At 40.0% G+C, this 27,187-nt stretch overlaps 1 protein-coding gene and 1 pseudogene across 3 annotated transcripts; one reads left to right on the top strand and one right to left on the bottom strand.

The window, feature by feature from the left end:
• The window catches only part of LOC109845849, an 82,249-nt pseudogene that overhangs the window by 23,556 nt on the left and 31,506 nt on the right, over positions 1-27,187 (top strand).
• Positions 9,317-13,119, bottom strand: LOC109844882 (chaperone protein dnaJ 10-like). 3 transcript variants are annotated; one of them, XM_020414051.1, is made up of 6 exons: positions 13,034-13,119; positions 12,706-12,833; positions 11,621-11,675; positions 11,403-11,485; positions 11,125-11,278; positions 9,317-9,542 (listed from the first exon to the last, which is right to left on the bottom strand). In XM_020414051.1, exons 1-6 carry the CDS (start codon positions 13,079-13,081, stop codon positions 9,495-9,497), a joined length of 516 nt encoding a protein of 171 aa, XP_020269640.1. In that variant the 5' UTR covers positions 13,082-13,119; the 3' UTR covers positions 9,317-9,494. The 3 variants fall into 3 exon arrangements, with proteins under 3 accessions (XP_020269640.1, XP_020269642.1, XP_020269641.1); XM_020414053.1 differs by lacking the exon at positions 13,034-13,119 and adding an exon at positions 12,459-12,611 and having other exon boundaries at positions 12,706-12,981; XM_020414052.1 differs by lacking the exon at positions 13,034-13,119 and adding an exon at positions 12,459-12,598 and having other exon boundaries at positions 12,706-12,981.

The following is a 27,187-nucleotide window of genomic DNA, read 5'->3' as shown; positions in this document are numbered from 1 at the left end:
AGCCCTTTTATATATAAAATGATGGGCATGCTAAATCAAAAGAGTCATCCAAAAGTTTTGATGAGATAAGGTCATAATATTTTTATGGGCACGGTCGGAGCCTCTAATTGTAGGATCCTGTTTGCTCTGGGATCTGGTTTATTGCTGAAAGTTTTCATTATTAGTTAGTTTCCTAATCACACTCTAATACCCACCAATTAAGTTTGATACCCTGAGGTTAACATTTGCTTTAAAAGATACCTCAGTTTTGCCTTTTTAAACTTTAATGTATACAATTCTTTTTCTGTTTTTGTAATGATTAGAACTACACCTTAGTTATAATTTTTTGTTTTAAATGGCATTGACATGTTAAAGATATTGATGCTGCGTCCTGGAAACCTGTATGCTGCCAATGGTGCTGGACTTGTCTTGGTTGAAAAAGGCCACTTTGATGTTTCAAAGGATATATTTACACAGGTCAGGTTTGGTTATCTATAAGTTCTTTTCTATAGCCGTTAACTTATTTATGGCGGTCTTCATTTTGAAATTTAGGTTCAAGAAGCTAAAATTTAGCTCATGTTTATTTTGCTCAAGGTCATTTCGCTTTGGCAGTGAAAATGGAAAGTACATGATCTCCTTCTTTTTCCTCTAAAAGGTTGTTTCATCACTTAGTGTGACTATTGCTTTTCTGCAGTACCAAAATTTCTTGCAAAAGTTCTATCACAACACGGACACACAGATTCTTCTATATTTAGCCCGTACTCATTATGAGGCTGAACAGTGGCAAGAATGTAAAAAATCCTTGCTCAGAGCTATTCATTTGGCACCTTCAAATTATACACTCTGCTTTGATGTGGGGGTTGCATTGCAGAAGTTTTCTCCGTCAACATTACAAAAGACGAAGAGAACTGCAGATGAGGTTATATCTTCTGTTCTTTAGATAGCTATTTATTATCATAGAATTCATTTTTTGCAATGTGTCTCTGTAACAGTATCCCAGGATGTCCAGGAATCCTCTTTCTTTCCTTTTTTTCATTTTTTTGGTCAAGGACGGCGAACAGATGGGTGGGTGGGCGGGCAGTTTCTTATGCTGCTTCTGTGGTTGTATCTATGCACTTTTTCTTTTTCTTTTTTGAGATACGAAAAGTATAGTTATGTTGTTTTTTTTTCCTTGATTATTTATTGTACTATAATTTTTCTTTTTTTAACAATTTCAAGTGCGATCAACTATTGCAGAGTTGAAAAATGAAGTCCGTGCATTTAGTCAGTTGTCTGCAGCATCCAGTTACCACACTCATGGGTTTGACGAGAAGAAGATAGAGACCCATGTAGAGTATTGTAAACACCTACTTGATGCTGCTAAGATTCATTGCGAAGTAGCTGAGCGTGAAAAGCAGCAAAACCGTCAGAGGTTAGAGCTTGCTCGCCAGGTTAGCTTGGCTGAGGAAGCTAGACGAAAGGCTGAAGAATAGAGGAAATTCCAGGCAAATTATAACTCATAAAATTAATTCATAGTTTGGCCTTTACAGTTCATTTTTTTTCCGTAGTCCAGTTGTCCTTTATTTCGGGTTTCACATATTTATCGATAATTTTTTTATATCGATACAGGTAGAAAGGAGAAAGCATGAAGATGAGCTAAAACAACTGAGGCAGTAGGAGGAACATTTTGAGCGTGTTAAGGTCTGGTTTTCGTCTACCTACTACACATGTAATTTCTTCTCTTGCAAAGTGTTTTATGCAGAAAAAGTCTTATAACAGTATCCTGCTAACTTTGCATGACATAACCATAAAGAACATGAAAGTATTTCTCATTATCCTATGGTTTTATTTACTTTGATTTGAACCTTTCTAGCATATGCATTATTTGAACTTGCATCAATACCAGTGACATGGCATGAAGTTGATGGAAGATGGAATGTTTGCCTTTAACTGGGTACATATTTTAGAAGTTTCTTACATTTATCATAGTGGTCTCAATCCATGTTCGGCATTCATGTTCTGCAGGAACAATGGAAGTCCGTTAGCATACCAAGCACTAAGCGGAAAGAAAGAACTCAAGGTGAAGATGATGAGAGTGGAGATGGTGGGAGGAGGAGGAAGAAGGGTGGGAAAAGGAGAAGGAAGGAGAAGAAGAGTAAGACTCGGTTTGAACAAGAACAACAAGAAGAAGATGATGAAATGGAGGATGAGCATGAAGAAATGGATGGAGAAGATGTGAACCCAATGAATGATCAGGAGGATGGAGAAGACTGAACACGAGATAATTTTATCACTGCTGGTCTTGAAGATTCTGATGCTAAAGAAGACGTGGTAATATCTTTTCCTCTTGCATCTTACAACAAATGACTTAGCCTTTGTACAAATTTTTTGGGTGGGTTACAAGAGTGTATTTCTTCGTTTTGGTTCTGTTAGGGGCTATCTCCTCCGTGAAGCTTGAAATTATCATATCCTAAGCCTACTTATCTTTCTTGGCCCTGTCTTATCTTAAATATCGTAAATATATTTCTCTTTCTTTATAAATATATTAAATAGGTAAGTGATGATATACTTCACTGTAACCTAGGAACATGGATGCCCAATCTAGTTTACGGGGCACGATTCAACGCTACCTTCATGGGTTTCTTATTTTCTGAATGGGTTTTGTTATATTAGATTCCAAATCATTGTTATTTCTATATTAGACCCCCAAATCTTCGTACCTATAAAGTAGACCCCCTAAAATTCATTAAATTGTTTTAAATAACGCTATAGTATTATTAACTATTTTTAATTTACAACCCCAAATCTGTTAAGTTGTTTTTAAATAAAATAAGACCCCGATTTCAAACAAGCATGAAGATTTGGAGGTCTAATTTTAGAAATATGAAGATTCGAGAGTCAAATGTAGAATTAACTTCAGTGACAATAATTCGTCTGCTTGACTTTTTAAAGGGTGCACCTTCAAATCGCAAGAGACGGGCATGGTCAGAATCTGATGAGGAAGATGATCAACCATCAGAGCCAAATCCAAACTCGAGCTCGGGTAGAGATAGAGAGAATTCATCAGGAAGCGACGAGGAGGCTAGAGGTGATGAGGAAGAAGCTAATGAAGAATAAAGAGTGGTTGTGTGTTGCAACATATCTAGGATTTGTTGTTCCTGGTATCTTCTTCAGTAATAGCTCCTTGTTCTCTTTTTCTACTTTTGCAGTTGGACCCTAAATTATGTGTTGCTTAGAAACTGAGTTTTCATGTGAATATATTGTCTTTGTATAAAGCATATATATGTTGTTATTTATGTAATCTGCTTTGTTTTCCTTCCAGCTTGAAAGCTCGACATCGAGTGCAAGTTTGTATATTAGATTTGAGGTTTTTAGAACAGGATGTTCAGTTAACAGGTTCTCAAGCTCAGAGTTCGGATAGAGAGTCATTGATTCAGATCCTCATTTGACCAAATATTGGGCAGTGAAATTCAGTTATGATAGTTAAGAAATCAATGTAGCACAAACCATTTGCTAAAATTCCCCCCCCCACCAAATTACCCCCCCCCCCCCCAAATTAGTCTCGTGCTACTCATTTGTTCTGCGTTGCAGCTAAAAAATGGTTGGAATTAGAATAATTTGTAGAAGAGTCGCTTCGATTTCCTATGTTTTTCTGTGCGCTTTTATGTAATGCAATACATGGGCTGAGGCCCTCTTTTTCCTCAAAAACAAATAAAAAATTAACACAATGGCTTAAAAAATTAACACATGCAGCGTCAATGTAGTTATTTCCTAAACTATAATATACTAAAAATTGAGATACAGGGTGAGGGTACACATCCTTACACAAGGGCAGCAGCATTGGCTGTACCTTGACCGTACACCAAGATAAGGAAAAAGGAGACGCATCAAATATTCAAATATAATTAACAAAAACCCCCAGACATAAGGCGCTGGCGTGAGCCTGGAAAATACATCAATAATCTCATCCGATCACCTGAACCAAGAATTCCCCATCTCAACTCTTCTCGCTTTTCTAAGTAACAAATCATAGGTATCTAGTTCTTATACACGATACACTAGGCCACTAAGAACATAAACTACTAACGGTTATCAACAAAACAAGAAATAATAAATAAATACAACTAATTTTATGCAAATCATATGATGAACATGACTATGTAAGCTAGCGATGAATCAGGTGTGCATATATGACATGAGTGAGTATAAATAAAAGTGTCAACATGTCGGTGTCAAGGTACATGAAATGTCGTGTTCTACAACTATCAATCACACGGTCATAATACAAAAATAATCCTTTTTCCAAAATAACTTCTTTAAAAATATTTATCATTCTAAAATAATTTCCTTCCGCAACATAAATTCTAAAAATATTATAATAATTTTATTATTCAAAATAAATTCTTTAATTTATTATATTTATCCTGAAAATACTATTTATCCCATAATTACTATTCATTCAATATTATTCATCAAACCCACGCAGATAAATATTAACAGATCTAAAATTAAAGATAATTCATAATAAATAGAAAAATTAGTTCTGAGCAAGCGGGATCTTGCCTCGGGGATTTGTCGAACGAATCGACGCTAACGGCGCGGGTCGGATCTGACGCGGTGGTGCGCGACGTCGGGGAACTCTGACGAGGGGCTGCGGGATCTCAGCGACGCTCGTCGACGACGAGGGGGCGGCCTGGGACTGAGCACGGCACGGTGGCGTCGTGAGGGGAGGTACTGCATAGGGGGATGAGGCGAACGGGGGAGGAGGTTGACGGTGGCCTCGGCTCAGGTGGAGATCTGGGAACGAGGGCCTGAGCGTCTGCGGTCTAACTGGAGAAGGAGCTGCGACGCTGGAGCGGCTCAGTGAGGCGCTTGGCTTGAACCGGCTGTCTGGGTGGGCAGGCGGACGCGGGACCGCGGCCAGCGGTAGGGGCGGACGTGGTGGATTCCAGGGCGAGGCGACTGCTGACTGAGCGGGACTGGCGATGTGGATGGGCGACGGACCTGGGGCTGAGCTGTCGACGAGAGTGAGCTGCGGTGTGGAGGCGTGCGGGGTTTGTGGTTACGGGTGGCTGGGGCTGGGCGTCGGGCGTCGTCGGAGGAGACGCGCGAGGAGGTGGGGCTGGCGGGTCGAGCTCGGGCTGATGGTGCACTCGCGGGAGAAGGCTGGCGAGGGGCTGGGGTTGGCGTGTGGCCTGGAGTTCGAGGTGGGTTGAGTTGAGAGAGAGAATGAAAGAGAAGAGGGAGAGAGAGAATGAGATTACAGGGGTGGCGGTGTGAACACGAGGGGAAGAAAGAGAGGGGTTTATATAACATATATATATATTATATTAGGGTTAGGGTTAGGGAATTTAAAACAAAAATAATTAAAATAAATAATTACAGGTATTTAAAAATTAAACTAATTACATAATAATTATCCACAAATAAAAACATACATGTTGTGCTAATACAACAGTTGATACGAAATAGTTGAAATATACCCATATTGTATAATTAAACAAGAATAATTAATAATAAAAATATTTTTGCTAAAATTTAAAGCTAAATAATTATGGGACAATTACGTACACAGTAAAACGTACTAGTTATACTAATACGATAGATAATATGTAACAATAGAAATAATACAATAAATTATACCAAAATCACGTAATTAATAATACTATGTATTATGTGAAATAATTTGTAATAATATTAATAACACAATATATTATTTAAAATAACACATAATAGTACCGATAACACAATAAATTAATTTCAAAAATTTTTACCACATAAAATAAATTTATAAATATCAAAATTATTTAAATAAATATATAATCAGATTTTTAAATCATAGAAAATTGTAAAAATTGAGAAAAATACAAATACTCTTTTAAAATAATAAATAAATATTTTAAAATACTAAAAATTATTTTAATTAATATCAAGATTTTACGGTCATTATAGTTATTAATAACACCATAATCCATGCCTTACAAGTGCGGGGAATTTTATCCCGAATCCTAAGAAGGGTTAAGTCAACGCCTAACACGCGTTGTTGGTTTAGTCTTTCACCGATTGAAGAAGACACTAGAATCCTCATCTGGGGAATTTGATCCCGAAGTCTAAGTAGGGATAAGTCAGCGCCTAACACGTGTTGCTGGGTAGTCTATTCCTGTAAGAAAGAAAGAGTCTACATATTCAATATCGTAGCACTAAGAGAGTTAACTCTCATAGCACAATTTTTGACCCAAACAAGTATGCGTATTAATTTAACAGAATTTATAAATGTTTGTTTATAAGTTTATTCTGAATCACTTTTTTTCTCCTGTAATGTCAATTGTAAAAGCGACATGCAATATTGATAATGTGATCTAATCGGTTAAGAATATGTAAGAGTATATTCTGCCGAGAGTCTCAAAGCATTAGGGCCTCATTTGGTAAAGTGTTAAGGAAGAGGGATTAAGGAGAATGATTAACATAGTTAACCTACTTGATAATCTGAAAGACTAAACTATTAACTCATTATATAAGTTTTATTTTAGCCATTGTGATCATTTTTAGTATTTGAGAATAACAAGGATTTTGACTATTTTCTTTATAATTAGAAGGGTTAACTCTTAATCCTTCTAAATAGGAGTATTAACAAACCTCTTATTTTAATGGGTTGACTCATTTTAATCCCTCTAGAGAGATTAGCTTAACACTTCTATATTTTTTATGTTTGGCAAATTATGGAGGGTTAACTCACTTTAACCCTTGTATAGATTTTTTTTTATTTCACGGGTTAAAAAGGGGTTAAGTCTCCTTAACCCTTCACTTAACCCTTTGCCAAACGATAATTGGCTGCCAGAATTGGATCCCAAATAATAAATATGTGAGAGCCAATAATCTTTTTTCTATTGCCAAATAAGAAGTATAAGGATGTGCACGAGATATCTAATTAAGAGGATTCAAATCCTGATTATGAAGGGATTGTTCTTGAACAAGGCACTACTTGATAAATTAACGGCTGTTTATTAATGGTCCCTTGATGATAGATTAACGGCTGTTTATTAACTTGATCCTGTATTAAGATAAACAAGGAGGGATCTCTGAAGAAGTAGCGAGAGAGAGTGCAGGAAATCAGCAGAAGAACGGCCAGGCAGACTGGCGGTCGACCACGAGTCAGCAGCGGTCGACCGCGAACGTACACAGAAGGGCACTAGGTTTCGGAGCTGAAGGCGGTCGACCGTGGTGGTCGACCACGAGGACCTTATAGGCGATTATCTCTCGGGAAATCAGTTCGGTCGACCGTCACGGTCGACCGCGAGTTGACTGTAGGATTTTGGTTCTCTGTCGGGGGTGTTCAGTTGACCGCGAGCTTCATACAGTCGACCGTGAAACCTTCGCGGTCGACCGCCACGGTCGACTGCAGATGGAGTTTAGGCTGGGCTTTGTTTTTGACCCGGTTTATTCGCGGTCGACCGCCACGGTCGACTGCAGATGGAGTTTAGGCTGGGCTTTGTTTTTGACCCGGTTTATTTCTGAGTTGATATATAACCCTAAACCTGATTAATTAGGGTTAGGTAAGGATGATTTTGAGCAGTCTTTGAGAGAGGATTGCTACATCCAATTATGGGAGATTTGTGAGAGATCTAGAGCTTTATTTTAGGGTTTGATCGGTGAGATTTATAACTCTATTTGTATTTTCTTGATTTCTAATAGTACGAACTCCTCCTTCCCTGCCCTGTGGACGTAGGCAACTTGTCGAGCCACATAAATAGTTTGTTCTTGCTGTGATTGTGATTTGCTTATTGGTTGTGGTTTATCTCGAGTTATTGTTTGTGTCCCACTCGAAGCTTACGTTGCGCACAACAATTGGTATCAGAGCTTCAGGCTTGTTCGAAGGATTCGGTGAAGATTCCTATCTAAAGAGTTAAATCAACAACATGGGAGAAGCAAGCACAACGGGATCGTCTCTTATGAAGACGATATATAGTTTGAGCATCAATAACATGAAGATTGATGTTCCGAAGTTCGACGACAAGATCAATTTTGGATTGTGAAGGTGTAAAGTGATGGACGCCTTGGATGCACAGAATTTGGAGGAGACTCTTGAGTTGCAAGAGAAAACTACTGATATGGAAGTTAAGGTTTGGAAGAATATGAATAGTAGAGCGTGTGGAGTTATTCGGTCATGCTTGACGCCAGATCTTATTTATGATGTGATGAACAAGACGTCAGCGAAGAAGATGTGGGAAACACTCAATGAAAAGTATCTTACTAAGAGCATTGAGAATTGGCTTCACTTGAAGAAGAGGTTTTACCAGTTCAAGATGAAGAGGGGAGTTTCCATCACGGAGCATGTTAATAACTTCACGAAGCTACTTTCAGACATACCCAATGTGGATATCATGGTTGAGGATGAAGACAAGGCGATGCTATTTTTGTGTTCGTTGCCTGAGGATGATTATGGTACCTTTGTTCTCACTATGATTAATAGAAGAATTACTATTAGCTACAAGGAGGTGACCTTAGCGTTGGTGAATTATGAGTTGAGGTATTGATGAGTCCTCTGAGAAAGGATCGGGAGATGCATTAGTAACGGGAAAGCTGAATGCCCAAAGTTAGACCGAGCCGAGAAGAATAAGGGGAAAGTTGTACAAGCTTCAGAGGTGAATGTTATCAAGACTCACTACAACAAAATACAACATTGCAGACGAAACAAAAACGTCAGCAAAGGTTTAAAAAACGTCGGGAAAAATCTTTCCTGACGCAAAATGCAGCGTCGCTAACGCGTCGCCAAAAGTGCGTTAAGGAAAGTATTTGGCGACGCAAATACACTATGTCGCCAAAAGTACACTTTTGGCAATGCGTCATGCATCGGGAAAAGTACATCTTTAGCGATGCATAATATTTTGCGTCGGCAAAACGTGTACTTTTGACGACGCATGCAGCGTCGGCAAAAGCTATGCGTCGACAAAAGTATAGCTTTTAGCGATGCAAAATTGTTCGTCATTAAAAATTATACTTTTGGCGACGCAAGTTAGCATCGGCCAAAGTTTAGCTTTAAGCGACGTAGAATAAAGCCTCGCTAAAAACTATACCTTTGGCGACGCAAGATAGCGTCGCTAAAAGATATTATTTTTGGCGACGCCATATAGCGTCGGCAAAAGTATTTTTTTCAGTCGGTAAAAAGTATATTTTTATTAACACTAATTTGCATCGCCAAAAGTAATATCTTTTCTGTCAACTACACTGAACCTAAACATCCACAACAAATTTGCTCCCATTCACATCAACAAAGAAACCAAACATCAAATTATACTCCAAACAAGTTGCATATTAACAACTAAAATAATATCGGTGCTTATTTTCACAATCAATAAAATGAAACAAATAATAACATTAGTAAATAGATTTAAACGCAATTCTATTAAACAAATAACAAGTGTTTGACACATGTTTTATTAACAAATCCAACCATCATGATTAAGTAGGCTTGAACAATAAAGACTACAGAGAACTCATGTCTTATCAACATTGCAAGCATTTCCTTCATCATGTCCCTAGCTTCTTCCCACCTTCACCATCCATCTCCAACTTCTGTTATGTAGCTGCAATGGAAAGAAATGTACTCAGGAAGGTAAATAAAAAGTTAAAATCAAACACAAAAAAGTGTACTCAGTGGATTATAAAATGGATCATAATTCATTAAATTTAACAAACACTTTGGATTATATCCACATGAATTATAAGCCATTTGGGGTTTATAAGCGAAGTGGATTATAATCCAAAGTTGCCAAACATGGCCTATGTACTGCCGATTCTATCCAATGAATGACTGAAACCACATCAGCAGACATGCATATGGCGTATGAACACAGAACAACTGCAACCACAGCACGTATGTGGTAGACACACCAGATTATTTTCGGTGATACTGCTATAAATGATTCAAGGTCAAATTGTACTGCTAAAAATTGTGCACTGGATAATCAAAATCCAAAAACAAATTCTCACTTACTATCTAATTTACACATAAACTTGTCTTTCTAAAAACCTCACCAGAGACAATCTTAACCCAATTCTAAAACGTGAATAATTTTATAAATTGTTGTATACGAAAAACATGAATATGTTTTCGATTTGTTTTCTCCACATAAATACGCATTACTTCAGTAAGAACATCAAATCCAAATTCAGTATTACAAAGATAACATTTCCACCATCTAAATACGCATTACTTCAGTAAGAACATCAAATCCAAATTCAGTATTACAAAGATAACATTTCCACCATCAGATTCAGGATATCCACTCAGGGTTTGTCAAATCCAAATTCAGTATTACAAAGATAACATTTCCACCATCAGATTCAGGATATCCACTCAGGGTTTCTTTGTAATGATCAGCTATAGCAAAATTATTGTTTCCAACATTAAATATTGCAGCGTCCAATTTGTAAATCAGTTTATCCCAAAAATTCTAATCAGCACCTTAAATATATTCATTTGTTATACACTTAATGCTAAACTACATAATTTTATAATGCACATTTTACAACTATAGAATCATTATGATAGCATTAATATGTCAGTCTCCAAAATTATTTTTTCCTATCTAAATGTATAGGAATCAGCTTTACGCACTTCACACCCAAATTGATGTACCACTTAAAAGTGCAAGTATGATGAGAAGCAAAATGTCAGATAATCTAAAGAAAAAGAGAGTTTAAAAGAAATGAGGTCATTAATGCTAAACAATTAAGCATGTTATAGCATAAGCATGTGCAGAAAGATGAAGCGAAAATATTTACTTCAACGAATTGGATCAAAAGCCTACAAAATGGAACATACAATTATTCAATAGTGTGCTTTAGTGACTCAACTATTTTCTTCTCTCTTACCCTTTTGATTGGCCAGTAGGCTGCAACTATCTCATTACATAGAAGTGAATAAAAATTTGCTGGAAGATCTTAGTGAAGGTCATTTTTGGGTGTACATATATCATATCATATTCATTAAACGAAAAACATACACATGACAAAAATAAATTTTGTGCAGCTTTTGTAAATTGTGCATTTCTTCGTATTTTGAAAAAACAATTCCAAACATTCAAATCCTTAAACTTGGAACTATCTATTAGCATATGGACTGCCACAACATTTTCACAATTTTAGTAAGTTCTTTGTAGTTACCTTCAACTTATCTTGAAGTTTCTCGGGATTGTCATTCTCATTATTTAACTCTGATGAAGACATTGACGCCACAGCAAGATGTCCAATATAGTCCTCAAAAAGCTCACTTCCAAAGAGAAGGGTAAAAACGGCAGTAGCATCTAACATGTTAGCCCTGAAGAATGTGGAGCCATGTATTAAGATTGTTATGCTGAATTCAAATAAATCAATAACTAAAGAGAAGAAGTTTTCTTTCTCTTCAACATATATTAGCGTACAAATTTTCAAAAAGTTACTACCTAGAAACGCCAATTGTACCACTCCCATCGTAGATTTTCCTTTGCACCGGATCACTCAAGATTTGATATGCTTCTCCAAGGACCTGCATTATGAGGTAATTTTTCAGTAATATGTATTCAATAAAAATTAAAAAGTTAACGCCCTGCTATTCTTGGAAGATATAGATTTTTATTTAAAACAAAGTAGAGTTGTGGTCAAAGAAACATATTAGACTTGCCTGAAATCTCTCAGCGGCTTGAGGATCATCCGGATTTTTGTCAGGATGGACCAACCTTGGCGGTACAAAAATTATTAAATATTACTATTCATTGTATATATCATCATGAATTTCAAATCTAGAATAAAGGAACATAAAAGAAAATTATGAATTACTCAATTGCGTGATACATGTCAGTACTCAACAGAATCCTATTTATCTTCGCACTACAAGTAAGCAAGCTGGCTCCCCTCCATGAAGCATTCATAATTTCAAATTTTTTGCGTGCAAGTCAATTTTGCTACTTCAAACTACAAAACACCGCGTGGATTTGCTGCTAGCCAATATCAGTGGTATCAGTAGGTTTCAATACATGAGATCAACATCTTTTTCTTCTTTTTGGAGAATAAGGGCCTCAACCCATTAATACATGAGATCAACACGCTTTCTATCTGATATCAAAGAGCCTATATGTATCATTATTGGCATCTTCCAACTAAATCAGACCATGCTTGAGATTTGATATGATATAGTCATACACATTGTTATCAGCTGATATTCCAAACATTGGTGCAAGGAGACATAATTGCACTATTGTCTAAAGCTAAAAATTTGAATATAAATTGTTTCAGTGTTCTATAACAGATCATCGTAAATAAGCAAAAGTGATGGATATATACAAATTTAACATTAAGAAGTCTAAACTCGGCAACAAAATGAAATTCTATAGGATACCCATCTCAATTTCCTTTTTCGATAAATCTCCAGAAGTAGAATTGGGGTCTATGTGCATATCTCAACATACACACAAATATCCACTACAAATTACTCGCAAGATGCAATTTTGACGAATACCCACCTCCTGGAATCTATAGAAGCAACAAAAACAAGCAACAAGATGCAACTTTGTACCAAATCATCAAGAGCATGCCTCTGGAATCGCGAGCACTCACTGAACTCTCCATTGTTAGCATTTACAACAAGCATTGATGGAAGTACCTAAAACATGAAACTACAAACCAGCTCACTAGTGTTCCTTATGTGAGACTTGACATGTGAATAACTCTAAGAAAGAAACATAACATTAGAAGATAATTTTATAGTACATGCAATAATCTGGGATCACCACATTTAGGGAGGCGGATAGTCTAGCAGCAATTGACTGCGCATTCTTGGATATTATGCAGAGCCTTTCACCAAGATATGCAATGACAAATGACACACAGGGAAGAACCTGTAATCACAATATCAAGACATCATTGGACTCATAAAACTATATAAATTCAAAAGCGAAAGACTCAAATATCATGGCTTTTCCCAACCACTATAGAATGCGTTTGGCTTTGGCATATTCTCTCTGTTTCAAGTCACCTCTGAATCAAGAAAATAAATAACAACAAGAGTATAACAAAGGAAGGTAAAAACTTAAGCTACCAGACGTGCTAATCTTGCGAATGGCATGATTGATTCTATCCGCGACATAAAAATTATCCTTCCCGTCAATTGGGAAGCTCCGAGGCTTATCGAACATGGCAGCCATCTTATCCCCATCAGAGAACCCAGCAACACCTGATCCCCATCGGTGGAATCGAGGAGGAGGAGATCGGTTGATCGATGACGTGGGAGGAGAGAAAAGGGGCAGATTTGGGCGGAGATGAGCCTGTATTTGTGGAAATCGATGACGGTGGACACTGAGTAGCCTAATTCCAACTCCAACTTACAGGATCAAGGCTTTGAGGGATGGGTTTCCATTGGGACTGGATGAAGGGGCTGAGTGAATGAGATGGGAAAAGAGCGGATCCTTGGTAGAACGCTCGATAAGAGGGGGTGGGGGAACGGGGTCGGCGGGATGGGGCGGCTGTGATCAGAGGAGAGAGAGAGAGAGAGAGAGAGGAGATTAGGGTGGAACAAGAGAAATGATTTTGGAGGCGGCCGACGCAGATGAATAAAACAGCGTCGTTAAAAATAGAGCTTTTAGCGACGCTAACCTAACACGTCGTGAAAAAGAGACTTTTAGCGATGCTAACCTAACACACCGCAATAAATGCATACTATTAGTGATACCAACCCTAAAACGTCGCTAAAAATATATGTTTTTACCGACGAAAATGAAAAACGTCGTGAAATCCATATACTTTTACCAACGCTAATTTAAAACGTCGCAAATAATATACACTTTTAGTGACGCTAATTATAAACGCGGGAAAAATATATATTTTGCTGACGCTAACTAAAATCACCGGGAAAAACATAATTTTTGGTGACGTATTTAACCATGCATCGGGAATAAGCGTTGGAAAAAGTATAATTTGTTGTAGTGACTAGTGGCAACAATTCAGATTCAGATTCTTCGGTCTATTCATTATCCGGACTACCATCAGTTTGTGATGCCGACTCTACGGAGTGGATGTTGGATTCGGGTGCTTCTTACCATGTTTGCCCTAGGAGGGATTGGTTCTCTAGCTTTCAGGAGTTGGAAAGAGAGGATGTCATGCTCATGGGTAATGGATATGCATGCTCTATTGGTGGTATTGGTACTATTTGAATTAGCATGAGTGATGGGATTATGCGAGAGTTGGATGATGTAAGGTTCGTTCTACATTTGAAGATGAACATCATTTCACTTGGAGGTTTGGAGGCAGCAAGCTATAGAGTGACCTTGGTGGACGCACGCTTGAAGGTCACATTAGGGTCCATGATTGTGATGAAGGGCGTTAGAAGGTGTGTTCATTTAGGCATTTGGGGGCCTTCCAAGGGAGCATCATTGGGAGGTAATAGGTATGTGGTTTTCGTAGTTGGGGATTGCTCTAGGCATTAGTGGGTTGCAACCAAGTCTCTTTGGTGTGAAAATCCTAGAAGCACGCAACAGAAGGAGGAAGTGTATTGGTAGAAAGATAACCCGACGTTCTGATTATGGTAGGGGTTCTTTCTTGCATTTGTGCAGAGCTCACGGAAATAGGAGACACTTCATTGGTGTGGAAACTTTGAGGTGACGTGATGAGATGGCAGATTTAGGGAGCTGTTCCTTTCTGGAGGAGGATCAGCATTTGATGTCGAGCATTAGCATTGGTGTGTGGGCTACGACACGTTTGGACCATCTTATGTATAGGTTGCCGATTGCTGCATGTAGAGATATAGGATCTGGTAGAGCAGCTTTAGATTTTGGGTTACGTCAGATATTTGGCTACCCAGCATTTGGTCACATCGTGGATGTGAGATTTGATCCGATAGCACATTTGGATTCAGAGACATATTTGATTATCAGATATTGGCTTCTGACTTTATTCTGAGCAGGTATGTCACGTTTGACTCTCGGCAGGTGGAGAGTGGTGATCAGATCTTGGGACATCGCAGTGGGTGGAGAGTGATGCTATTCCATGTTGGGTGGAGACTCCAGATCATACTGTATCATTTGGGATTCCAGCTGATGTGACACAGATTGGGAATCGTGTTTATTTGGATACAGATGATAGGTTGATTGATTCAAGTGCAGCTGATAGATGGAGTCTGGATATAGCCATTGGTTCATCTCAGGTGGAGATGTTTGGATTATTTCAGTTTGGGGCCATTGGAGGTGCTATCAGCCATAGACTTGATCGTGATGTTGGAGAAGAGTTGTAAACTCTTCTAGTGGATTGAGGCCTTTGGAAGCCATTTGGATGAACTACGTTCGGCTTGATTCCTTGGGCAAGAGGATACGTAGGCAGCCTTTCAGATACAGCCGGTTTGATTTCGATGGGGGAGTTCGTTTTCAGCTCTAGTTTGGATCCCAGACTTGTTGTAGAGTGAGTCTGTTATCATGGGAAGTTTTCACAACGTCCTGGATGCAACAAGTGAGATTATTGGATGATTTGGTGTAGGCTCAGTTTTTTTTATAGAAACATTCACCAAGATGGAGAATTGAAGAAGTGGCGAGAGAGAGTATAGGCGATTATCTCTCGGGAAATCAGTTCGTTAGACTGCCACGGTCGACCGCGAGTTAACTGTAGGATTTTGGTTCTCTGTCGGGCGTGTTCGGTTGACCGTGAGCTTCATACGGTCGACCGTTAAACCTGCGCGGTTGACCGCTACGGTCGACAGCAGATGGATTTTGGGCTGGGCTTTGTTTTTGACCCGGTTCATTTCTGAGTTGATATATAATCCTAAACCTGATTAATTAGTGTTAGGCAAGGACGATTTTGAGCAGTCTTTGAGAGAGGATTGTTGCATCCAATTGTGGGAGATTTGTGAGAGATCTAGAGCTTTATTCTAGGGTTTGATCGGTGTGATTTGTAACTTTATTTGTATTCTATTGATTTCTAATAGTAAGACCTCTCCCTTCCTTGCCGATTGTGATTTGCTTATTGGTTGTGGTTTATCTCGAGTTATTGTTTGTGTCGCACTCGAAGCTTCCGCCGCGCATAATAATCTACTCTTGGAAGTTCATTTAATATTGTAATGCACACGACGATTGGTTGAATAGTCTACTACAGAGCATGTTTTTTGAGAAATCACATGATGTTTTATATGTTACCTCTCATTGAAGTGTTAATGTAGAAGGAATTTTGATTCTTTCTACTGTAAGAAAATAGTGGAGAGATCATTGTCTTAATCACGATTATGATTATCTAATAGATGATTATGAATTAAGCTCATTCCGAATTTACAATAGGAAAAAAATCACAACCATCCATTAATTATCAACAGTCTTGATAAAGTAATGATTCCTCCATTACATTTTTTTGTAGTGGAGATGGTCCGAATCAATATGTGTAGAAAATCATATTGTTCTACAATATTTAAAAAGTTGTTTCTCTAAGCAAATATTAAGAATATCACAGTGAATAAGTGACCGAACATGTATAGTATGAGAGTATTTGGTGAAACCGGTCCAAAGAGATTGATCATCAGATCCTTGGTTTTCATGATTTGTTCACAACTTTAAGAATCGATATTCCAATATTTTTTGTAGTGGAGAGGATCCGAATCCATATATGTAGAAAGCCAAATCGTTCTACAATATTTAAAGAGTTGCTTCTCCAAGCAAACATTAAAGATATCACAGTTAATTAGTGACCAAACTTGTGTAGTATGAGAAAGTATCTCGTGAAACCGGTCTGAAGAATTTGATTATCAGACCACTAGTCTTCATGATTTGTTCACAACTTTAAGAATCGATATTCCTTTGAAACATACTTAGTGTCGTGGATCAGATCCGCTAGATAATTTCACGAAGAATACAAAAAGATTTATCTGCAATTAACTATGTATCTTATTGGAGTTATAATAAGTGTAACTTAAAACTTGACATTGTAGTGGGAAAGTTTAGTCCCACATAGGAAATGGAATAGGAAGAAATAGCGTTTATAAGCCTTTCCCTTCTCTCTTATTCCTAGAAGAAAATAAGGGTTATGCTCTATACCACACACGTGCGCGATGGTAGGGTCGGGCTCGGGTTCGGGTCAGGTCGGGGGGCGCGCGCACACGACCTGCGGACACGAATGCAGCCACGGATTGAGGCTCTTAACCTGCTATATTTTGTTTTTTGCTAATGGGAATAATTAAAACATAATTAATATGATACAGATTAAAAACATGATTAATGTTTTGTAGCGACTAGCATGAAACTGCGGATTAGTATTTTGTAACGGCTAGCATTAAACTAGGGATTAATATTTTGTAACGGCTTGCATTAACGTGATTAATATTTTGTAACGGCTAGCAATAACATGATTAATATTTTGTAACGGCGAGTAATTAAAATGTATTAACTGCGGATTTATGAATTTAAATGACAAAACGGCTAGCGGGATTTGTGGGATAACGGACGCGTCTCTCAACCTATATAAAGACCGGTATATACGAGGGTTAACAAGAAAATTTTTGTGAAGAAATAGATCTCTTCTCTTCCTCTTCTATTTTCAAAAATATTTTTCTACTATTACATTTTCGCTGGTTTCCTAAAAGTCGAGGAGAATTCGCAAAGCCTTCTTGAAGCTCGTGCCGACGAGAAGGAGGTCGCCTGACCGAGGGTCGTTGTATCTTCAAGAACTATTGTCGCGTAGCCCTGTACGAGAAGGGGCAATTAGATTCTTGGGATAGTGCCTTGCACGTACGCCTCGATCATCAGGCCGTATTTCTAACCTTATTTATTTTCGTTTTAATCATTTCTTATATCTGTGTTATAATATTAACCCATCATTATCTAAAAATTATTAAGTTTTTAAACTAATTTACATTTTAATTATTGTCTAAATAACAAATATTCCCAACAATCAAAGAGTTTAATTACGCTGTTTAGAATAATATCACGTTTAGCATGTTTTGTGCTTTGTTTCGTATTATGTTTGTTATGTTAATGCAGTCTACATCTTATAAAACCGACATGCTACACTTGATTCAGTTGTTTGAATGTTTAAATCACATCTGTTGCATTATAATAACAAAATTATTCATTCATCATCAAATTATGGCTACAAGTGAAATTATGTCGGCTAAACTAGAGAAGTTTGATGGGAACAATTTCCGTCGTTTGCAAAACCAAATGAGATTTTGGTTAACAACTCTAAATCTAATAACTGCCATAGAACTAGACAACCCATCTTCATCTAGACTAATTACTAGGTAATCTTCCTCATCTTCCTGCACAGATTCCATTCATATCCCGAGAACACCTCAAGAAATAGAGTATCATTGTCTATACAGAATCTTAGGAGCCTTATCTGATAGGTTATACGATATATATTATACTATCACTAATGCTAAAGTTCTATGGGAAACACTAGAGAAAAAAATATGGTTTAGATGATATGGGAATTAAAAGATTTAAAGCTTCTGATTTTAACAAATTTAAAATGGCAGATTCTAAACCAATGAATGAGCAAATTCATGAATTCGAACATATAGTTCACCAATTAAAAATGAATGGATCAATCTTAGATGAAACGTTTCGCATAGCCTATCTTATAGACAAACTTCCCAAATCCTGATTAGATTTTGCCAAAAACCTTAGCCATACCCAAGGAGATCTTACCTTTGAATAAGTGTTGAATGCCATTAGAATCAAAGAGCAACATAGACTCAGGGAGAAAAATGAAACAAAATCCGAACCCAAAGTAAACATGTTGAATCCAAACATTTTTCCAAACACAAGAAACATCTCTTCCACCCAAATCAAAGTAAAACATTTAAGAAGAAATCCTTTCATCAAAATTAGAACCTTGTCCACTTTCAAAAGAAGGAAGGAGCTGAATGTCGAGCATGTTTCGTTTGGGGACGAACCAACCACCTTGCTAAGGACTGTTTTTATAAGAAGATAGAACCACCCAAGCCTAGGAAGGGAGGACCTCCACCTAATAAGTCACAAGTAAACATGGTGACTTCCAGTTCAGCTGAGACTGCTTTCAGGTCTGTTCCCTTCACCCGTGAAGTAAACATGACCTTTCAAGTAAATGATTGGTAGATTGACACTGGAGCTAATATTCTTGTTTGCTCTAATCAATCTCTATTTTCCACTTATCAGGTCTCAAGTAGAGGAACTATGACAATGGGAAATAATAATGTGGCTCCTGTATCTGGAATAGGTCAGATCAACCTAAAGCTGACTTAGGATAAGATTTTGATCCTGCAGGATGTTCACCATGTCCTAAATTTGATTAGGATTAAATACCTTCATAAGGAGATAGGTGTGTTTCTACCTCAGGCTATAGAAATACATCTGTAGGCGTCTAAAATTACCTATGAGAGCCCGCACGCAGCTCGAAGCAAAGAGTGGATGAGTCAAGAAGGCTTACCCAATTGCCTCACGTGCGTCGATCAACACGCGCAGGCCAGTTAGCTCGTGTGTGTCAGTCAACACGCGCACGTCAATCAGCTCGTGTGCGTCGGTCAACATGCGCACGTTAGTCACCTCGCACGCGTCGGTCAACACACACATGTCAGTTAGTTCGTGTGCGTTGGTCAACACGCGCACGTCAATCATCTCGCGCACGTCGGTCAACACGCTCATTTCAATCAGCTCGCGCGCTTCGGTCAACACGTGCACGCCAGTTAGCTCATGTGCATCGGTCAACACACGCATGTCAATCAGCTCACGCATGTCGGTCAACACACACACGTCAGTCACCTCGCACGCATCGGTCAACACGCTCACGTCAATCAGCTCACGCGCGTCGGTCAACACGCGCACGTCAGTCATCTCGCGCGCGTCGGTCAACACACGCATGTCAGTTAGCTCGCGCACGTCGGTCAACACGCTCACATCAATCAACTCGCACGTGTCGGTTAACACGCTCACGTCAATCAATTCGCACGCATCGGTCAACACGTGCATGTCAGTCAGCTTGCGTTCGTCAATCAGCCTCAGCAAAGCGTACAAGTCAACGAAACACCGAAATGCAAAAAAGAGAGAAAGAGTCTCAACTCGCGTAGGGGTGCGGGTCACCACCTGGTAACCCGTGCACGCGGTTCACCACGAGGTGAACCGAGGCCGCGCGCGTCAGCACGAGCTGTTTCGCGTAGGTTTGACCCAAAAATGCATTTTGACGGGTTTTTATGGGTTTTCTCAGGATTTATCTGTTCCAGGGGTTCCCAACTTACTTGATATCATCCACAAACATGGTTAGGCCATTATTAACTGAAGATAAGGCCAAATCGTTTATTCTCATCCGAATACCTGCATCTGAAGCCCTATAAATATGAGCTTAAGGCCTCCATTTTACAAATCTGGAATTTTATCAAGGGGGCAAGGTGCTGCTGGATTGAGGAGTCAAGGAGCACGAAATTTTAGTGAAGGTTAATCAGATCCTGACAAACTTCAGCATAAAGAGGAAGGCTTTCGGAGGATCTGAACCCGTATCCCCCGTCCGTTCCTTAAGATTAGGCTTAGTCTTAATCTTGAAAAGAGCACTGATTTCGCTTGGTCGATTTCAGTGCTTCAAGCGAATACTTCCTTGGTGAAGTAGGAGTTCTATCAATTTTTCGGTAACCGGATCTGATCCACAGTCGTCCATGGATATTAACATCCCCTGCACAGGCGAAGACCCACACAAGCAAGAGTTGATAAACAGTTCTTATGTTTATTTTTTAGAGAGTTGTAATCTATATTTTTGTTATTTGAATTCATTGTAAATGACTAAAGTTGTAATGGAATCGATAATGAAGACTACTTTTGATGAAAATAAGCTGGCGACCACAATGCGAGCCAACAGCTTCGCTGCCGAAGCTCTCGTGCCGCAACCAGCGATCAAGATCCTGGTGAATGAAGAGGTCGAATTTGAGTTCGACCAACAGAAGTTCGAGGAATACTTGTTCTCCTCTAGATCCGCCTCTCCTCGCAGATCTAGAAAATTCCACTGGTCTTCTGACATGAAGACCCGAGAAGATGATCTCCGCGTCGCCGCCACTACAGTTGTAAATCAAGACGTGTCGCCGATATCCGGCGAAGTTAGATCAGCAGATCTGAACTCCTCCTAGACAAAAGAGTCAGTCGCTGAAGGTATGCCAATGTTGTTAAAGAGGGCGCGCCAAAGACGACGTCAACGCCTTGCGCGTCCACTTGCAAAGGTTTTGGAGCCAATGGATGGGATCCGCTATGATGTGGATCTGAAATCTAGTCAACACCAAGAACAACAATGGCGATCGAGCAACTCCTCCTCTAAAGAAGCGAAGAACGAATGGGTCCGCGTTAAGAGGACCCGCTCTACCCTTGAGGAGCGAATCCAGAAGCGCCGTGTATTGCTTGCACAAGCCCGAATTCTTATGCAAGAAGCCAAAAAATTGCAGAAGGAAGAAGTGGAAAAGAAGCCACCAAGACTGCAAAAAGTACGGAGGCCAAAGTCCAAGACGGCGGCCGAAAAGATCAAAAAATGCAGGTCACTTCAATCTGACCCTCCCCACCGCGGGTCACTTCAATATGACCCTCCCAGCTATGGGTCACTTCAATCTCACTTCAATCTGACCCTCCCGGTCGCGGATCACTTCAATCTGACCCTCCCAGCCGCGGGTCACTTTAATCTGACCCTCCTAGCCGCGGGTCACATTAATCTAACCCTCCTAGCCGCGGGCCACTCAAGTCTGACCCTCCAAGCTACGGGTCACTCAAGTTTGACCCACGCTAGGACCAAGACAGAAGATGTTCTACACTTGTTTCTCCGATTCTATCGAGTTTTGCACTTTCAGTGAAGCCCTGCAGTAGTGTAGACTTGTCCAAAAGCAAGAAGCCGATAGCCGATCGCCTTGGTCCTTTGCACGATGATCGAGGCAAAGCTCCAATCAAGGAATGCTTAGGCCCATTGATTGAGTCTCGAGCAGTTTATCAAGCTGGGGGTCGTAATCATCCTCCTAAGCAGTGGAAGAGAACGCATGATGGAAAAATCTTTACAACCGATCGCATTGGATTGCGCGTCGAAGTCTGGGAGCCCGTTAAGGTTCTACCCTCACGAAAACGTAGCCTCGAACGCATGACTCCTGAAGATGCTAACAAGATGCTAACAAAGCGATGAGTCCCCAGAGGAAAGCGTATTCGTCTGACGATGACGTTATACCTGAGGAGTCATACTAACACACAATAGATTGCTCCGGCCATAAGACCGATGAGTTGTCCAATCGAGCTGGAGGTACAAACAAATTCCAGAAAAGAAGTACCTGAGAAATGGATTCTCATTGTCAGTGTGCTAAGATTATCAAGGCAGTGTTGTCAGAATGTTGCTATCCCAAACCTGTCCTAGAGAGAGTTTTAGTATTTGAAAGAATCTCCACCGGAGCATCCGAGTCCAAACCAAGGCGTTTCCGTAGAAAGAAATTAGCCGCTCAAAATGATGAATTTCCAAAAGTTTCCGCCAACATGATCAGCAAAGGAAAGTCAACACGACACTTTAGTCCAGACCAGTTTTTAGGAATATCCCAATGAATAACCTGATTGCGATCAGGGACCAGTAGACGAAGGGATTACCAGAGAATGCAAAAAGGACTACCCTCAGATAAGGAAACGTCGGATGCTTGCTCGGCAATGGCTTCCGATGATATGGCATCCAGCGCGGGACGATCCTATGAGTCATATATGATCAATACAGAACAAATGGCTAAAATTCTCAAAGATGCTCTAACCAAGCATAAAGAGAATTTCAAATTTGAAATGGGCTAAAATTCTCAAAGATGCTCTAACCAAGCATAAAGAGAATTTCAAATTTGAAATGGAGATGGCTATGCAGGAGATGAGAGAAAGAGAATTTCAAATTTGAAATGGAGATGGCTATGCAGGAGATGAGAGAAATGCATAGCCAACAAATTACGGTGCTGACGAATCAGCAGAGAGAGTCCAGTCGTCGTAATAATCCTAACCAAGTTGATAGTGATCAGGAAGCAGACGAGAATGCCAACATGGATATCCCTCCCATTGATAACAATGCTGGGGGTGATCCCTCAGATGATAATAAAGTTGTCATTCCAATCTTGAACTTCGTCGGGTATGGGATTGATTCCCACTCTCTCGGGTATGGACACAGTATTCCGGACTTTTTTACTTCTTGAGAAGTCATCAACGCATTGATTTTGCTCTCTAAGTCCCTCATACCCATACCCAACGAAGTTCAAGATTGGAATGACAACTTTTGAGAGAAGTTCAAGATTCAAGACGTCTTGTTGACAGCTAACAATCCCACAGCGAATGGATTGGTGGAGGCCTTTAACAAGACTATCATAAAGCTTTTATCAAAACTCATGAAGACTAATAAATGAGATTGGAATGATAAGCTTGGCGAAGCTCTATGGGCCTATCGTACCACGGTCCATACGCCGATGGGAGAGACTCCATATTCTCTGGTATACGGGTGTGAAGCCGTTCTTTCATTGAAAATCCAAATTCCATCTCTTCAGATCGCTCTTGCAACAGAGTTAACAACCGAAGAACAACATCAGAAACGTCTCGAAGAATTCGAGATACTCAACGAAAAGCGCTTAGAAGCTCAACAGTACATCAAGTTCTACCAAGCCAGAATTTCCCGAGCTTTTGATAAAATGGTTTGACAATAGAGTTTTAAAGAAGGAGACTTGGTCTTAGCTGTCCGACGACCAATGATCCTTAATTCCAAGAAGAAAGGCAAATTTCAACCTAAATGGGAGGGGCTATTTGTAGTAGAGAGAGTCTACTCAAATGGCGCATATCACCTTATTTCCAAGGAAGGTGCCTGGCTCATGATATTGATAAACGGGAGGTTCCTGAAAAAGTACTACCCTTAGTGCATTCGGGATAACCCATGTAACGAGGAGTTCCCGGAAGAATATCACGAGGGGTACTCTTAGGGATAACCAGGTAATTATAAAAGGGATAAGCAAGAAATCCCCATATGGACTCTGAATGTCCTCAATGATGGAATGTATCTCATTACTGAGATTAAATTCACCAACTTTCGTGAATAGTTTTGTTGAGACGAGATTCGATCATTTTGATAAATTAATCTTCCCTCACAAAACCCCCACTGGTGTTTGACAATTCATAATCTTCCACCACAAACTCCCTCACGATCAAATTAATTGACGATGGGTCCACCAAAATTCCTATCGGTTAAATCCGTTCAAACTCTCACCGTGTTTGTGCACTTAACAATTGCGTTGTTAAAACACTAAACACGACACTCTATCCGCCAATCCTTGGCAATTTTCAAACTTTGCGTGTTAAGCCTTAATCACTTAACACCGAATTCCCCCTTCGAGTGGCTAGTACAAGTCGGCATTTTCACTGCTATCTGTATTCCACTCCTACTGTTTTCATGATCAAACCTATAAAAGTTAGGGCCAAGGCCAGAATCCCCTCTCGATTCCTTCCAAGAACGAGAGGTCCACATTCAATTCAGGCAATCAAACCTATAAAAGTTAGGATTGCCTCCAACTGATACGAGTCGCCGTGCGAACACCCTTTGGTTGCGGAATTACCAAAAGGTGGGTTGAGAAGAGGATGACCAAAACACAAGAACAACTCAGTATATGGCGAAGGAAAATACCTTCTCTAGATTATGAAGAACAAAAGATTACAATCTCTCCCTCACAATCTCACTAGAATTGAGAACAACCTCTCAATCCTCCCTAAACCCTAATATAATGATTAGAATCTCTCTTGAATCTATCATTGATTACATCTCATCGCTTAGAAACCCTAAAACAATCCTTTATATAGGTGTATAAACGTGGATGGCAATCTGATAAATAACCAAGCCCAAAATCAACAGGAATTTGTGTGAACAGAAACCCAACCAAATCAGGAAACCGTCGATGAGTCGACTCATGACTGAGATGAGTCGACTCATGACACATGAGTCGACTCATAAACTGATGAGTCGACCGAGCAGAAACTTTTGTCAAAACGGCTGAGTTTCATGAGTCGACTCATGACAGGTATGAGTCGACTCAACCTAATGAGTTGAGTCATGTAAATATGAGTCGACTCACGAGCTGAAAACTGGATCCTTCGAATCTGCTGCTCGTTGTCTCGTTCCACGCTTCCACCTGTGTTCCACTATACTATTTTATACCCCTATTCTCATGCTATCATGAGAATCATCTATCCTCAAGCTCCCATGAGGATCGCTAAGTTCCAAAGAGAAGATACACCCGTATCATGGGTCCCCTCTTTAAGAAACTTGAAGTCCCGTTCAAGTTAGAACTGGAGCTGAGGGAACTCGTGAGCCCCTCCTTCTTTTCTGCACTACCTGGCCTTGCTAGGAATCTGATCTCGACGTTCGATCGGAAACAACTTATTCGTCCCGCGTCTCGTCGTAGTCACCATTCGCTCTAAGTTGTAATCCTTTGTCGATGGCTCTTCTGGAAGTATAATGCATAGCGAGACAAACTTCTTGCTTGCATTCACTAGCCTCTTCGCTTGCGTCACCGTCCCTAAGCTTGTCTCCCTCGGAAGAGATGCCGAATGAAATATGAACTTTTCACCACCTTTGGTGAAGGTATACTTCTGAGCCCGCCTCTCGTAGATCGCATATCTATCCCATAAGTACAGATTGCCCAGTATAATTTGACAAACATCCAATGGAACGACGTCGCATGTGACCTCATCAATATACGACTCGTGGAGTGGAAATCTGACAGTGCATTGATCAACTACACTCAGTTTCTCCTCCTTCTGAATCCACCCTAATGGATAGGGCTTCGGATGCTTGACCGTCTTCAGACCCATCTTCTGAACCAAGGCTTCAGATATCAAATTCTTCTCGCTACCCCAATCAACAATGGCATCAACCAAACTGGTCTTCACTTGCAACTTAAGAACAAAGAGCTGCTCTCTCGGGTCGTCGTCCTCCTTCGTGGTCTGTTTTCCCACCATAAGATTGAGACTGTCGTTGGGCTCTGTCATCCCCGGGATCTCTTTCGGACCTTGAGCTACCACGTATGCCTTTTTCTCCTCCTTTCTCTTCAACCCTCTTGGCTTAAGATGAGGATACTTCTCCCAACATCGATCAGCAACGTGCCCTGTCTTTTCGCAATGACCGCAAATCAGCCCTGTTTTCCCTGGATCACCCTTCTTCTCCTCCTTATGCTTGGAACCACTAGACTCGCCTCCCATCTATTTGGAGTCTCCCTTAGTCTCGTTGCCCTTCTTTTGCCTACCCTCAATGGCAATGGCCTTCATGCTCGCCTCTGTAATAGTCTCGACCGTGAATAACTTCATCTCCTTCCAGATTTAGTCGCTCAATCCCGCCATATACTTCATAAATACAGAATATTCCTCTGTCGCAATGTTGAGGACCATCGCCTGCTGCTGAAACCCCGTGGTGTATTCTTGAACAGTTTGATTGACCCTTTGGTGCAAGTCGTACCACTTGTACCAATGCTCTTTAAGGAATCCCACCGGGTAGAACTACTTCCTCAGTAACTCCTTGAACTTGTTCCACGACACCGCCTTCTTCTCCTGCTTGCAGTAGGATTTCCACCACGTCAACGCGTGGCCTGAAAGCTTCAAAGTCGCGAACACAATCTTCTCTTTTGACGAATAGCCATAAAGAGTAAAATACGTCTCCATCCACTCAATCCAGTCATCAAGCCTCTCGACGTCAACACTCCCATCATAAACAGGAATCTCCACCTTGAAGTCAATCTTCAGGTTCTGATAAGAATTCTTACCCCTTTGATGCAATGCAGTCTTAACGATCTCCTCCCCCTCATCGAAATCTGAATCTACTCTCTCCACATCGGACTCAACAATTTTCTTTGAAAAAGATTCACCTTGTTTGTCACCTCCATGAATAAGACTGACGAGTTGTGTGAGAGTCGAACCTATCGTCTCGATCTGCTTCTCCAATGCATTAATCCTCGCTGAATTGTCTCCTTCAGCCATCTTCTCCTTCCTTAAAACATGGACTTCTTCCAATGAAATAAGGATCTCGCCAAGCTTCTTGTATTACGATCGAGTAAGGACCATACACAGGATGCCCCTTCACAGGATCTGATTGCTCTGATTCCAACTTGATACTAGTCGCCGTGCGAGCACCCTTTGGTCGCGGAATTACCAAAAGGTGGGTTGAGAAGAGGATGACCAAAACACAAGAACAACTCAGTATATAGCGAAGGAAAATACCTTCTCTAGATTATGAAGAACAAAAGATT

The sequence above is a fragment of the Asparagus officinalis genome, chromosome 6 (assembly GCF_001876935.1).
Source record: "Asparagus officinalis chromosome 6, Aspof.V1, whole genome shotgun sequence".
NCBI lineage: Eukaryota > Viridiplantae > Streptophyta > Magnoliopsida > Asparagales > Asparagaceae > Asparagus > Asparagus officinalis.
The sequence above is the reverse complement of the archived record's forward strand: the minus strand, read 5'-3'. Positions and strand labels throughout refer to the sequence as shown.